General features: G+C 43.9%; 1 protein-coding gene across 12 annotated transcripts in view; it reads left to right on the top strand.

Moving 5' to 3' along the window:
• The window catches only part of AFDN (afadin, adherens junction formation factor), a 296,787-nt gene that overhangs the window by 37,102 nt on the left and 243,105 nt on the right, over positions 1-16,580 (top strand). For 9 of the 12 annotated variants that reach the window (XM_044289639.1, XM_044289640.1, XM_044289644.1 and 6 more), the window contains exons 2-3: positions 1,062-1,257; positions 1,543-1,658. In XM_044289639.1, coding sequence (XP_044145574.1) covers positions 1,062-1,257; positions 1,543-1,658 — 312 coding nt within the window. The remainder of the gene's footprint in view (positions 1-1,061; positions 1,258-1,542; positions 1,659-16,580) is intronic. The other 3 variants (XM_044289638.1, XM_044289647.1, XM_044289646.1) reach the window with 1 other exon arrangement.

Here is a 16,580-nt window from a genome sequence, read left to right as displayed (position 1 = left end):
TGAGGAGGTGGTGCTCCATATGAGTGCTATGCATTGTCTCCTGTGGAGCTGTGGCGTAGTTTGATTTCAAGTACTCGCTCCATGGGTACTTACACTGCACTTCTGAGACGAACAAGAAGTAGTGCTTGTATGGAACGCCGCCTCCTCTTCAAACAGCTGATCGGTGGGGTCCCGGGTGTCGACCTCCACGATCAGATGTTGATTACCTAGCCTATCGATAGGTTGTGAATATTAATTGCTTCACAACCCCTTTTAATATTTATTATCATAATTAAAATGCCCATAATTCTCATGATCGCTGACTCTCTGTATTATAATGCAGAGCTTGTATGATTACCATATTTTTATCCTGAAAATTGTTATTTTAATAATGATAAAGAAGCCAAAAGTTATTTGAACAGATATGTTTGGTCTACGCACCGCTTCTGATTCAGTAAAATGGTAAACTTTTTATTTTATTTTTTTATTTTTTTGTGTGCTGTCACTTCTATTAAAAACTGTAGGTACTGCTTCTGTGAGTACATTAATGTCACTATTGGAGCTAATACAGAACATAGCTTCTGACCTTTCGTTCCAAGGCATTACTTTTTTATCACTTTACCTCACAAACATACTTGACTAAAAGTGATCAAAAAGGTATTAACCAAAACGATCTCATCCCACATAAAATAAGCCTGCATGCATAAAAACACGGATACTGGCTCATGTGCGTTCCACCATCATAGAAAATGCCTATTCTTGTCTGCAATTTTTTTTAATTTTTTTGAGGGACCTTAGCACGGAACTACAGATGCGGACAGCACACTGTGTGCTGTCCGCATCTTTTGTGGCCCCATAGAAATAAATAGGTCCGATTTAGTAAAATGTAATAGGTCCGTTTAGTGAAATTGTGGTAAGGATGCGGACTCATTCATGCGGTCGTGTGAATGCAGCCTTAAAGTAATCTGCTGGCTGTTGGTGGTTTGATTCACTTGTGACGTGCATTTTATTTTTCAATTTAAAAGCCATCTGCTCATTGTTGTAATTTGAATATGAATCTTTGTTCATGTTGTGTGTTTTAGGACTTGGAGTTCCATGGCGTTATGAGGTTTTACTTCCAAGACAAAGCAGCAGGAAACTTTGCTACAAAATGCATCAGAGTTTCAAGCACCGCCACGACGCAAGATGTCATAGAAACCTTAGCAGAAAAGTTTCGGCCTGACATGAGAATGTTATCCTCTCCTCGCTACTCTTTGTATGAAGTTCATGTCAGCGGGGGTTAGTGTATTGCATTGTTTATTAATCATGGAGTTTATAATTTTCACATTTAGAAAAAACTTGTATTGCCCTACTGCGTTCAACTATTAGCCATACTATGCCCAGTATCACAGGTTTATGTGGTTTGTGTTAATTCCTGTTTATATAGCCTTAATATATTCCATTGCTTTATATTACGATTATATCCTGCTCATGCGAGCTAATTTCAGCAGATACTAAATAGGAGCTGGAAGGGTCAAGTGTGTTTTGTTTGATATGTTAATGCACTGCTTTAATGTCTTAAAGAAGAAAGAAGACTTGATGTTGATGAGAAGCCTTTGGTGGTTCAGCTTAACTGGAATAAGGATGACAGGGAAGGAAGATTTGTGCTCAAGAATGAAAATGACATTATACCTCCAAAGGTACTGCCTGTTTCCTTCACTGAACATCATATAATCATTGCATTTTTTTGTTTTTCCGCATTTGCTTTCGTCCTCCTTTTGAGCATGACTCTCCCAGTACAAGCACCATCCACAGAGTGTGTTTTTACATAATTTATACTAAACTATTGCATAGTTGTACGCAGATGACCACCATTGTTAAAAACATTTTCCATGCAGTATATGCAGCTGTAGAGTAACAGTATACCCACATTGCAGATTGACCCCTTTAGAAATTGCCCAGGAGTCTCCTGGTACATACAGTACAGACCAAAAGTTTGGACGCAACTTCTCATTCAAAGAGTTTTCTTTATTTTCATGACTATGAAAATTGTAGATTCACACTGAAGGCGTCAAAACTATGAATTAACACATGTGGAATTATATACATAACAAAAAAGTGTGAAACAACTAAAAATATGTAATATTCTAGGTTCTTCAAAGTAGCCACCTTTTGCTTTGATTACTGCTTTGCACACTCTTGACTACCTCTTGAAGCTCATCAAGAGAATGCCACCTGAAATGGTTTTCACTTCACAGGTGTGCCCTGTCAGGTTTAATATGTGGGATTTCTTGCCTTATAAATGGGGTTGGGACCATCAGTTGCGTTGTGGAGAAGTCAGGTGGATACACAGCTGATAGTCCTACTGAATAGACTGTTAGAATTTGTATTATGGCAAGAAAAAAGCAGCTAAGTAAAGAAAAACGAGTGGCCATCATTACTTTAAGAAATGAAGGTCAGTCAGTCCAAAAAATTGGGAAAACTTTGAAAGTGTTCCCAAGTGCAGTCACAAAAACCATCAAGCGCTACAAACAAACTGCCTCACATGCGGACCGCCCCAGCAAAGGAAGACAAAGAGTCACCTCTGCTGCGGAGGATAAGTTCATCCGAGTCACCAGCCTCAGAAATCGCAGGTTAACAGCAGCTCAGATTAGAGACCACGTCAATGCCACACAGAGTTCTAGCAGCAGACACATCTCTAGAACAACTGTTAAGAGGAGACTGTGTGAATCAGGCCTTCATGGTAGAATATCTGCTAGGAAACCACTGCTAAGGACAGGCAACAAGCAGAAGAGACTTGTTTGGGTTAAAGAACACAATGAATGGACATTAGACCAGTGGAAATCTGTGCTTTGGTTTGATGAGTCCAAATTTGAGATCTTTGGTTCCAACCACCGTGTCTTTGTGCGACGCAGAAAAGGTGAACGGATGGACTCTACATGCCTGGTTCCCACCGGGAAGCATGGAGGAGGAGGTGTGATGGTGTGGGGGTGCATTGCTGGTGACACTGTTGGGGATGTATTCAAAATTAAAGGCATACTGAACCAGCATGGCTACCACAGCATCTTGCAGCGGCATGCTATTCCATCCGGTTTGCGTTTAGTTGGACCATCATTTATTTTTCAACAGGACAATGACAACACACCTCCAGGCTGTGAAAGGGCTATTTGACCATGAAGGAGAGTGATGGGGTGCTGCGCCAGATGACCTGGCCTCCACAGTCACCGGACCTGAACCCAATCGAGATGGTTTGGGGTGAGCTGGACCGCAGAGTGAAGGCAAAAGGGCCAACAAGTGCTAAGCATCTCTGGGAACTCCTTCAAGACTGTTGGAAGACCATTTCAGATGACTACTCTTGAAGCTCATCAAGTGAATGCCAAGAGTGTGCAAAGCAGTAATCAAAGCAAAAGGTGGCGACTTTAAAGAACCTAGAATATGACATATTTTCAGGTTTCACACTTTTTCCATTTCATCCACCATGACGGCCCACATTGAGTTTAAGAACCCCCCACCCCTCCACCTCAGTGCTTTCCTGCCCCTACAGGGGCCAACACGTGGAGAGTTCCTCCTTCATGGAGGATGAAATAGCCTTATCTTTCTTGCAGGTTCTCCAGCTGGCCTCCCGCGGCAGGGGCCAAGGCTGGCCAGCTAGGAGCATCGAGGACCCTCGTCTTGGCTTATGCCGAGGCCTGTGGTCCTCCCCATACCTTCAGACTTCCTTCCCTCTTTGTGGAAGCAGTTGAGGGTGCCGGCTTCTCAGCGCGCGCGGCGCTCGGCGTCCTTTCCTTCTGGAGGACCCAGCTCTAGCGTCCGGCAGGGGGAGCAGGTGCGACGCATGGAGCGTCTCTATGGGCGGGCCGGGCGACGCACGCCTCTCTTAGTAGGCTAGTGCGGCGCAGGCCTACGCCGTCATGCAGGGCGCAGCTAAATGACGTCAGACGCCGGGAATTTTAAAAAAAGAAGACCGCGGTTCCTTTCGGCACCTCACCTGTTACACCGCGATGTCTGAGACACCTGCTCCCCGCCAGGAAGGTCCTGATCCTTCTGCCTCCAGCACCGTGAGTCCCCTTCTGGGGGGTGTATATTTCAGTTTTTTGTAAGCCTGAATTACTAATGCTGGGTTATCTGGTTGCTTCCTTCTGCAGGGCAGCAAGGAGTTAAAATCCAAAACAAAACCCTTAAAATGCTGTGCTTGTTCCAAGCGTCTCCCCGAAAATTATAAAAAGAGACTATGCAAACCTTGCACTTCGGAGATTTGGAAAGAGGAGCAACCAGATATACTCTCGGAGATGAAGTCTTTTATTTCTGACGAGATTAAGTCCTCTTTGGCCTCCTTATCTACCCCTCCCAGCAACCCCATCCCTTCTAAGAAGCGCAAAATATCTGTTATTTCTTCTTCTGAGGGTGAAGAGGTTGAAGTGGCCTCTGCCTCGTCCAGACAATTTCCTAATGAGGAACCCTTGTCGGACGGAGAGATTCTGGAGGAGGATAAAAGATACTTTTTTTCCGCTAATGAAATGGAAGAGCTGCTCCGAGCAGTCAGGTCCACTATGGGCATTGAAGATATTCCTAAACCCCGTACGGTTCAGGATGAAATGTTTGGGGGCCTTAGAGCTAGGTCTCCTATTGTTTTCCCCATCAATGAAAATATAAAGGAAATGATATTAGAGGAATGGTCAGATCCAGAAAAGAGACTTGGCGTTCCTAAAGAATTCAGGAATAAGCTCTGCTTTGACCCGTCCGAAAGTAAAATATATAACCAGACGCCTAAGGTCGATTTGCAAGTATCCAAGGTAGCAAAAAAGACCGCCCTACCCTTTGAGGATTCCTCTCAGCTAGGTGATCCTATGGATAGAAAGGCAGATGGCCTCCTTAAGAAATCCTGGGAAGCGGCGATGTTTGGGGTAAAAACTAATATTTCCGCTACATCCGTTGCCAGAGCAATGTATATATGGCTTGGAGAACTGGACGAACATCTGAAAAACAAGACTCCAAGAGAAGAGATCAGGGAATCTCTCCCCCTTCTCCGCTCCGCTACGGCATTTTTGGCCGATGCGTCTGCAGAGTCCATCAGATTTTCCGCCAAGGATGCTGCCCTTTCTAATGCTGCCCGTCGGGCTTTATGGATGAAAGCCTGGTCCGGAGACAAGGCATCCAAGGCCAAGCTTTGTTCTATCCCCTTTTCAGGGGAATTTGTCTTCGGCCCCACTCTGGATAAAATCCTAGAGGGCGCAGCAGACAAGAAGGGTTTTCCAGAGGACAAAGAACCAAAAAAGAAGCCCTTTCGGCAGTACCAGCCCCAGCAGAGATCCTACAGGGGGAAAGGGAAGTCTGGCCAATGGAGTTATCCAAAAGGGGGGAGAGGAAGAGGCTTTATCCTCAATCCCCAGAATAGGCAACCTAAGCAGCAATGACGCCAGGGTAGGGGGGCGACTGATGGGTTTTCTATCCTCCTGGAGTCAGGTAACTTCAAATCCCTGGGTGCTAAATATAATCTCCCAGGGTTACAGGATAGAGTTCACATCAGTCCCCCCAAGAAGATACTGCATTATACCTCAGAGCAGATCAGATCTCCCGAAAATCTGGCAGGGCGTCCAAGACCTCTTAGAGCTAGGGGTAATTCGAAAGGTTCCTATCCCAGAGAAAAGGAGAGGATTCTATTCCAGTCTTTTTTTAGTAAAAAAAACCAGACCAATCCTTTCGCACGATAATAAACTTAAAACCCCTAAACAGGTCTATCTTATACAGGAGGTTCAGGATGGAGACCATCCCATCCACAATCCCTCTGATTCCAAAAGGGGCATTCATGTCGTCAATCGATCTGAAGGACGCTTACTACCACGTCCCCATCCATCATCTTTCCCAAAAGTATCTAAGATTCGCTCTAAGAGGACCAGACAGGTCTATACATCACTTCCAATATGTCGCCCTCCCTTTCGGTATCTCCTCGGCCCCCAGGGTCTTCACAAAGATCGTAGTAGAGATGGTGGCCTGCCTTCGTCAGCAAGGAATCGCAATTATTCCTCATCTCGACGACTTTTTAATTCTGGGCAAGACAGAATCCGAGAACCTTCTGGCGACCCAAAGATTCTCGGAACTCTTAAAGAGCCTCGGATGGATTATAAATATAAAAAAATCCACCCTAACCCCGTCCATGAGAATAAAGTTCCTGGGTGTGGAATTAGATTCGTCCCGGCTGATGACCTTCCTCCCTCAGGACAAAGCTACTGCACTGACAGAGAAAGTCAGAACATTCCAGAAGGCTCGCAACTGCTCCATCAGAAAGGCCATGAGTCTCCTGGGAAGCCTAACCGCCTGCATCCCCTCGGTGGCATGGTGCCAAAGCCACACAAGAATAATCCAAAATTGGATCCTAACTATCTGGGACGGAAGACAGTTAAGTCTAGACAGGGTCTTTCGGATCCCTCAGTCTGTAAAAACAGACTTGGATTGGTGGAAGGTAAAAAGAAGACTGCTAGGAGGCCTTCAGTGGCGGAATCATCCCGTCATTCAGGTAATCACGGACGCAAGCCTCGGAGGCTGGGGAGCAAAGATAGGAGATCATCTTCTACAGGGTACCTGGCCCGCCGAGATAAGAGACAGATCCTCCAACTACCGAGAGCTTTACGCAGTCCTGGAAGCATTATTAAAAGGAGAGTGCCTTCTAAAAGGGCGACATCTAAGAGTAATGTCAGACAACACCACAACGGTGGCTTATCTGCGTCACCAGGGGGGAACAAGATCACGGCCTCTTGGCGAGATAGCAAAAAGAATTTTCTCCTGGGCAGAAGTAAACACTTTATCTCTGTCCGCCATCCACCTAAGGGGCTGCGAAAACACAGTAGCAGACTTTCTGAGCAGAGAGATAGTAGACCCAGGAGAATGGTCTCTGAACAGGAATATCTTCCAAAAGATCTCGGAAAGATGGGGCTGTCCAGAGGTAGACTTATTCGCCTCCAGAAAAAATGCGCAGGTAGACTGTTTTTGCTCCCTAAACCCAGGAGACAATCCATGGGCAATCGATGCTCTATCAATACAATGGAATTGGAGACTAGCCTACGCCTTTCCCCCAATACCACTACTACCTCGGGTCGTCCAGAAGCTCCTGGAGGAACCGACTACTCTCATCCTGATAGCCCCTCTATGGCCAAAGAAGTTGGTTCTCCACTCTAAGACAGCTATCGCTGGAGGATCCGTGGGAGATTCCCTTCCAGAGGGACATTCTAGTCCAGGGCCCTCTTCTTCATCCAGACCCAGGCATGTTCAGGCTGTCAGCCTGGATCCTGAGAGCGAGACACTAAGAAGCAGAGGACTTTCGGAAAAGGTGATACGTACTCTGAGGGCAAGTAGAAAAAAGGTGACCTCCTCCTCCATCTACCTCAAGATCTGGAAGAAATACTGTTCCTGGTTAGGAGTTGAGCGCCCAGACACCACCTCTCCTCCCATCAACAGAATTTTGGACTTTCTACAGTGCGGCCTTGAGTTAGGCCTTAGACCTAGTACTTTGAAGGTCCAAATTTCTGCCCTAAGCTCCTTCTATGACTGCAGCCTGGCCAACCACAGATGGATCAGGAGGTTTTTCAGAGCGGTTGCAAGGTTGAGACCCTCCCTGAGATCCAGAACTCCGACCTGGGATCTTAACACCGTACTAGAGGGCTTAACAAAACCTCCATTTGTACCTTCGTCGGAGATCTCTTTAAAACACCTTTCCCTCAAGACTGCCTTTCTGATCGCTATCACCTCAGCCAGACGCATCGGGGAGATCCAGGCTTTATCGTGTAGAGAGCCCTACCTCCAAATTAACAAGGATCACATCCGTCTAACTCTCGACCCAGGCTTTCTCCCTAAAGTAGTCTCTCCTTTCAATCTAGAGCAGGAGATCTTCCTACCCTCTATCCCTAGGTCCGAACATGCAGGGTCTAGTGATAGGTTACATCTCCTGGATGTTAGGGACATAGTTATCCGTTACCTGGATTCTACCAGAGATTTTAGGGTGGATGACAATCTCCTTATTCAGTTTTCAGGGAAGAATAAAGGAAAGAAGTTAGCCAGGTCTTCCATAGCTAGATGGATCAGATCCACTATTGAATGCTGCTACAAGATCCAGAACAAACCCAGTCCTGGTAATGTTAAAGCCCATTCTACTAGGGCCACGGCCTCTTCTTGGGCCGAGAAAGGAGGGGTCTCGCTGGACCAGATTTGTAAAGCCGCAACTTGGTCTAGCACTAATACTTTTGTAAGACACTATCGTCTTAATCTTCCGGACGCAAATGAAGCTCTTTTCGGCCGGAAGGTTCTACAGGCGATATCCCCACCCATTTAGTTATCTGATATGTCTCAATGTGGGCCGTCATGGTGGATGAAATGGAAAAACCGCAATTAGACTTACCGGTAATTCCGTTTCCTTGAATCCACCATGACGGCCCATACTATTCCCCTTCCCAAAAAAAAAAAAAAAATATATATATATATATAAAATATATATAAAAAAAAAAAAAAAAAAAAAAATTTTTTTGGATTTATGTTGCATATACATGCAGGAGTTTAAGGGTATGGATCAATATCCTTTTACTTTTGTTCCACCTTTTCGGGTAATTGTAAAGCACTGAGGAGGTGGAGGGGTGGGGGGTTCTTAAACTCAATGTGGGCCGTCATGGTGGATTCAAGGAAACGGAATTACCGGTAAGTCTAATTGCGTTTTTTTTGTTATGTAGATAATTCCACATGTGTTAATTCATAGTTTTGATGCCTTCAGTGTGAATCTACAATTTTCATAGTCATGATAATAAAGAAAACTCTTTGAATGAGAAGGTGTGTCCAAACTTTTGGTCTGTACTGTATGCCAAATTATTTATTATATATATATATATATATATATATATATATATATATATATATATATATATATATATATATATATATATCCTTATCAAAAAATTAGCATATTGTGATAAAGTTCATTATTTTCTGTAATGTACTGATAAACATTAGACTTTCATATATTTTAGATTCATTACACACCAACTGAAGTAGTTCAACACTTTTATTGTTTTATTATTGATGATTTTGGCATACAGCTCATGAAAACCCAAAATTCCTATCTCAAAAAATTAGCATATCATGAAAAGGTTCTCTAAACGAGCTATTAACCTAATCATCTGAATCAATTAATTAAATCTAAACACCTGCAAAAGATTCCTGAGGCTTTTAAAAACTCCCAGCCTGGTTCATTACTCAAAACCGCAATCATGGGTAAGACTGCCGACCTGACTGCTGTCCAGAAGGCCATCATTGACACCCTCAAGCAAGAGGGTAAGACACAGAAAGAAATTTCTGAACGAATAGGCTGTTCCCAGAGTGCTGTATCAAGGCACCTCAGTGGGAAGTCTGTGGGAAGGAAAAAGTGTGGCAGAAAACGCTGCACAACGAGAAGAGGTGACCGGACCCTGAGGAAGATTGTGGAGAAGGACCGATTCCAGACCTTGGGGGACCTGCGGAAGCAGTGGACTGAGTCTGGAGTAGAAACATCCAGAGCCACCGTGTACAGGCGTGTGCAGGAAATGGGCTACAGGTGCCACATTCCCCAGGTCAAGCCACTTTTGAACCAGAAACAGCGGCAGAAGCGCCTGACCTGGGCTACAGAGAAGCAGCACTGGACTGTTGCATGTCATTCGGAAATCAAGGTGCCAGAGTCTGGAGGAAGACTGGGGAGAGGGAAATGCCAAAATGCCTGAAGTCCAGTGTCAAGTACCCACAGTCAGTGATGGTCTGGGGTGCCATGTCAGCTGCTGGTGCTGGTCCACTGTGTTTTATCAAGGGCAGGGTCAATGCAGCTAGCTATCAGGAGATTTTGGAGCACTTCATGCTTCCATCTGCTGAAAAGCTTTATGGAGATGAAGATTTCATTTTTCAGCACGACCTGGCACCTGCTCACAGTGCCAAAACCACTGGTAAATGGTTTACTGACCATGGTATTACTGTGCTCAATTGGCCTGCCAACTCTCCTCCTGACCTGAACCCCATAGAGAATCTGTGAGATATTGGGAAGAGAAAGTTGAGAGACGCAAGACCCAACACTCTGGATGAGCTTAAGGCCGCTATCGAAGCATCCTGGGCCGCCATAACACCTCAGCAGTGCCACAGGCTGATTGCCTCCATGCCACGCCACATTGAAGCAGTCATTTCTGCAAAAGGATTCCCGACCAAGTATTGAGTGCATAACTGAACATAATTATTTGAAGGTTGACTTCTTTTGTATTAAAAACACTTTTATTTTATTGGTCGGATGAAATATGCTAATTTTTTGAAATAGGAAATTTGGGTTTTCATGAGCTGTATGCCAAAATCATCAATATTAAAACAATAAAAGGCTTGAACTACTTCAGTTGGTGTGTAATGAATCTAAAATATATGAAAGTCTAATGTTTATCAGTACATTACAGAAAATAATGAACTTTATCACAATATGCTAATTTTTTGAGAAGGACCTGTATGTATGTATATTTAATAATATTATTATTATTATTATTATTATTATTATTATTATTATTATTATTATTATTATTATTATTATTATTTTCCTCTCTCATCCATTTGTTTCTCCCTGTATAATGATTGACCTCCATACTGGTAGTGATTTTTGAGGAGGTTTCTAATTTTTATGTTGTAGATGATCCTAAAAACTACTTCAGAGCTGCCACCACAGAACAATTGGGAGGGGTACAAGGCGCCCAGGCACACACAAAGGGAGGTGCTTCTTACTTTCACATTGTTCTGGCAAATGGCTGACCTCTTATTTAACCCCTTAAGGTCCGGTCTCCAAACATGACGCCAGCTCGCATGTGCAGAGGGTGCCATAGCCGCCGGGTTTCTGCTATTTTTAATAGCAGAGAACCCGCGGCACATGTTTGCGATCAGCCATAAGGCTGATCGCATATATTTTCCCTTTCAGATGCCATGGTCAAATGTGACCATGGCATCTGCGCAGTCCGGAAGCCGAAGTTGCGCACTTCGCTCCGGTAACAGTGTTCCCTGGCTGAGATGGTGGAACCTGTTACACTGCTCTAATAGGCTGAAACCTCAAGCAGGCATCAGAGCCTATTAGATGACTACACCAATACAGGCCACTAGGTGGCAACATTGTATTGGTATAGTGCAAATGAAGTTTTCAATGATGGCTATATAGTCTAATCTAGCTTCTAATGATTGCCAGTTATTGTCACCCAATAACACAGATCTGTTCAGCACCATGGACAGCAGGATGCCTGAGAAGGCGTCCTGTTGCCATGGGAACCTTCCCCGTCTGCTCAGTTGTAGCCAGACCTGCGCAGACAGGGGTAAGGACGGGGACTCCCTCCCTCTGTCACACCATCCTGTCGGGGGGGCCTGCAAAGGTACAGCAGCCCCCGATGGGAGAGGGAGGGAGCCGCATCTTACTGTTAACTCTTTCCATACAGCGGTCCCTACAGACCGCTGTATGGAAAGGGTTAAAAGGCTGACATCGCATCACCGATGTCAGCCGTTTATACCAGGGTGTCAGCAATGTGCTGACACCCTGGTATAACCACTGTACACCAACGATTATTCAAGGGGAGGCAGGCGGGGGATCGCGATCCCGCCTGCCGCACCACCCGCCGCCATAAAACCGTGCAGGGGGGTGGAAAAAATGTATATGGGGCATTTTGAAGTTTGATCCCCGCGGTCCCTGATCCCCGCGGTCAGAATCAGCAAAAAGCGCATCAAACCGCAGGTCTGAATCGACCTGCGGTTTGCTGCGATTGCCGATACGGCCCCGGCGTTGTGACAGGATGCTGGCTGAATGATTTTAGCTGGCATCCCGTTCAGATTATCCCCTGTGGCGCCGGAATCACGATTTAATGTTAGGACGTACCGGTAAGCCCTGAGTCCTTAAGGGGTTAAAAAAAAAAGGAAAAGGAAAAAAAAAGTTTTTACAAATATAAAAGAATAAAAGTTCAACCCTCTTACTTAAAATAAAAATACTTAAACAATAAAAAAATAAATATAATGGGCATCGCCGCGTGCGTAAATGCCCGTACTATTAAAATATAACAATATAAATGGCATACGGCAAATGGTGTAGCGAGAAAAAAAAATATTAAACTGGCAAATTGCACTTTTTAATTATTATTTTTTTTTGTCACTTCAACTACCAAATCATTTATTTTTTATTTTTTTTATAAAGTGATCAAAAAGTCGCACACTTTTCAAATTTGTATCACTGAAAAGTAAAGATCGTCCCGCAAAACATGAGCCCTCACACAGCCCCGTGCACAAACTATAAAAAAAGTTATAGGGGTCAGAATCTAAACTAATTTTTTTTCCCCTCAGTATTAAAACACAAGAAAATTATACAAGTGTGGTATCGCAACCGTACTGACCTGGTGAATGAAGATAACAGGTCAATTTAACCGCGTAGTGTACAGTGTAAAATAATAAAAAAAAAATATATATTAACTTTTATCAGAATTGCGTTTTTCCCAATTCTACCCCATTTGGAATTCCCCCACGCCCCCGTTTCCTACTACATGATATGCAACCGTAAATGGTGCCATTAGAAAGTACAACTCGTCTTGCAAAAAATAAGCCCTCACAATGCTATGTGTATTGAAAAATAAAAGTTAGGACTGTGAGGTGTGAAAATCGAAAACGCAAAAATGGAAAATCTCTGGGTCCTGAAAGGGTTAATATAGCAAATGGGAATCCACCTGTTCTTTAACCCCTTAGGGACATAGCCTTATTTCACCTTAAGGACCAGGCCATTTTTTGCAAATCTGACCGGTGTCACTTTAAGTGCTGATAACTTTAAAACGCTTTGACTTATGCCATTCTGAGTTTTTTTTTTTTTTCATCACATATTGTACTTCATGACACTGGTAAAATGAAGTAAAAACAATATAATTTTTTTGCATTAAAAAACCTAATTTACCAAAAATTTGGAAAAAATTTGCAAATTTCCCAGTTTCAATTTCTCTACTTCTGTAGTACATAGTAATACCCCCAAAAATTGTGATGACTTTACATTCCTCATATGTTTACTTCATGTTTGAATTATTTTGGGAATTATATTTTATTTTTTGGTGGATGTTGCAAGGCTTAGAAGTTTAGAAGCAAATCTTGAAATTTTTCGGAAATTTACAAAGCCAATTTTTAGGGACCACTACAGGTCTGAAGTCACTTTGCGAGGCATACATAAGAAACTACACCCCTCAAGGTATTCAAAACTGATTTTACAAACTTTGTTAACCCTTTAGGTGTTGCACAAGAGTTATTTGCAAATGGGGATGAAATTAGAAAATTTCATTTTTTTTTTTTTGCCTAATTTTCCATTTTAACCCATTTTTTTCCACTAACAAAGCAAGGGTTAACAGCCAAACAAGCCTGTATCTTTATTGCCCTGACTCTGCCGTTTACAGAAACACCCAATATGTAGCCGTAAACTACTGTACGGCCACACAGCAGGGCGTAGAGTGAAAGGAGTGCCGTTTGGTTTTTGGTTCCTGATTTTTATGGACTGGTTTATTTACAGTGTCCTGTTTCAACCCCCCTGATGCACCACTGGAGTAGAAACTCCCTAAAAGTGACCCCATTTTGGAAACAACGGGATAAGGTGGCATTTTTTGGGGTACTATTTTTAGGGTACATGTGATTTTTGGTTGCTCTATAGTACATTTTTGTGAGGCAAGGTTACCAAAAATTGAAATTCTGAAATTTCATCTCATTTTGCCATTAACTGTTGAGGAATACCTAAAGGGTTAATAACGTTTGTATGATCAGTTTTAAATACCTTGAGGGGTGTAGTTTCTTAGATGGGGTCACTTTTAGGGAGTTTTTACTCTGGGGGAAGCGGGGGGGGGGGGGCTTCAAAAGGGACATGGTGTCAATAAAAAAAGGCCATCTAAATCGGCCTTCCAGAAACTGTCCTTTCTTTTTGCGGCCTTCCTTTTACTGATGCAGCAGTTTACGACCGCAAATGTGGCATTTCTGTAAACTGCAGTATCGGGGGATTAATAAAAATTAACTTTTGTTTGGTTGTTAACCCTTGTTTTGTTATCGGAAAAAATGGATTGAAATGGAAAAGTGGGGGCTATATGACTTTTGATTGCTTGCTATTCAACTTTTTGTTATGTAAGGTGACCCCCAAAAATTTTTGGGCACTATTTTTATTTTTTCCTGGACCGTGTTAATCTGTGGGGTTAGGTCATGGAGTATTTTTATAGAGGAGATTATTACCGACACGGCGATACCTAGTATGTCTACGTTTAATTATTTTAGTTTTTTTGGGTGTCAAGTCTGAGAACCTGGTTTTTTTTTTTTTTTTTTTTTTTTTTTTTTTTTTTTAATCCGATGTCAGTGCTAAATTGGGATATAAATTTAGTACTCCATGGAAGTGTGATACTCCCTGAAGCAACCATCAATGCAGAGGCCCGGATGATCGGGGCACGTGTCACACTGAGTAGTGGTGTCCTTCCGTATCCCCCTCCTGTGAAACACTCTGCACTTTTTTTGGGGGTTCATCCGTTCTTTCCAGTATGGGGGACCACACCCGGAAAGTGTTGGCCAGAGACTATCCGGGCGCCTACAGTTCCCGAGGTACTCCGGCCTGCTCTTTCCCGGTCCGAAAAGATCAGGGCCTTGAGGACTGCCTCATAGAATTGGAGCAATGTCCCTGTGCTGCCAGCGCTCTGGAACAGGACAAAAGAGTTGTACAAGGCAACCTGTACCAAGCAGACCGCGACTTTTTTGTACCATGCTAGGGTTTTGCCATTGCGTTATATGGCTTGAGGACTTGATCAGAGAGATCAACTCCTCCCATCTACCGATTGTAGTCGACGATACAATCTGGCTTGAGGAACGTTGCCACGGTAACTCGCACAGGGACAGGGGTGATGCAGTTACCATGAATTGTGGACAGCATAAGGACATCCCTCTTGTCCTTATACCTGACCAGCAACAGGTTTCCAGTGGTAAGGGCACGGGTTTAAGCCCTGGGGATAGGTACCTGGAGGGGATGGGCAGGTAGGCCGCGTTGATTTTTCCGCACGGTCCCACAAGCGAACGTGGATCTGGCAGCAAGGGACCCGAACAAGGGAATGCTGGTATAAAAGTTATCCACGTACAAGTGGTAACCATTATCCAGCAGTGGGTACATAAGGTTCCACACAAGTTTCCCGGTAACGCCCAGAGTGGGGGGACATTCTGGGGGGTGAATCCGGGAATCTCGCCCCTCGTATACATGAAACTTGTAAGTGTACCCTGAGGTACTCTGACAAATTTTGTATAGCTTCACGCCATACCTCGCCCACTTGGAGGGCACATACTGGCGGAAAATGAGTCTCCCCTTGAACGCAATGAGAGACTCCTCAACCGTGACCTCCCTTCCAGGTACATAGGCCTCCATGAATTTGGCCCCAAAGTGATCGATGACCGGCTGTATCTTATACAGACGGTCATGGGCAGTATCACTTCGGGGGGGACATGCTGCATTATCTGAACCCCAGACACCCTAACTTAGGGTGATGCAATCAAAGTTTACCAAACTAACTAACTTTCCCTTTTATTTTCCCTGCCTAACCCAAACTTTCCCTATGTACCTGATGGGGGGTTGCTGGGACACAGATCGGGTCCTGGGGTTACAGATGGGTGATACTGACAGCAATGGACGAGACGTGCAAGCAGCTCCTCTCTCATCCGTCTCCGGAACGCAAAAGGAGGAGGAGAGGAGCGCTTGCATCATTTGAATTACGTGCCGTCCCGCCCACAGACCAATCAGAGGTGATGTCACCATCACCTCTCGAGATCGCTGGATGGTGATTGTTGGGGTGAAATCACACCACCATCACCATCCTGTTCCGGGTTATCGGGTCTTCAGAGACCCGAATAACCCGGAAACGCAGAAAACCGCAGGTCTGAATTGACCTGCGGTTTTCTGCGATCACATACATGGGAGGGTCACAGGACCCCCCCCCAGGCGCATTTGCCCCAGGTGCCTGCTCAATGATTTGAGCAGGCACGGGGTTCCGATCACCACCCGCCGTGCAGCGGTGATCGAAAATATGTGTCCTTTTAAGTACCAGGACATAAGGGCATACCTGTACGCCCTATGTCCGGAAGAGGTTAAAGGGGCTGTTCAACCCCTCACTCAAAATCAATGAAGATCTGGAACTTGTTTATGATAACTGAGCTGCTTGGAATTTTTTTTTTTTTTTTTTTCTTCTTCTTGTAAACACATCAGCTTTTAATTTTGACTTTAGTGGTTGGACTACCCCTCTAAATTTCTTGTGAAGTAAACCTTTGTGTGTTCAAATTATATGAAATACAGAAATATGTACTTCCACCTGGATTGTAAAGTAGCATTTAGGTATGGAAAATAACCATATATTTGGTTATCTGGATCTATACAAGGTCTTTCTGTAAGCTCTTGTCTTTTTTGTAAAGTAAAGTAGTTGTATTGGATTCCGAGGAGGAAGATTAACATTTGGCATCATCCTCATTTGAACACAGATGTGTCTTTGTAATACAAATTTTATAATTTAATGTTCCAGTGTCAGCCCAGTGTCTTAAATGGCATAGCTCAATACAGTGCGCTGTTCTATTAAAGTCGA

The sequence above is a fragment of the Bufo gargarizans genome, chromosome 4 (genome assembly GCF_014858855.1).
Source record: "Bufo gargarizans isolate SCDJY-AF-19 chromosome 4, ASM1485885v1, whole genome shotgun sequence".
Classification (NCBI taxonomy): domain Eukaryota; kingdom Metazoa; phylum Chordata; class Amphibia; order Anura; family Bufonidae; genus Bufo; species Bufo gargarizans.
This window is presented reverse-complemented; position numbering and strand designations above follow the sequence as displayed.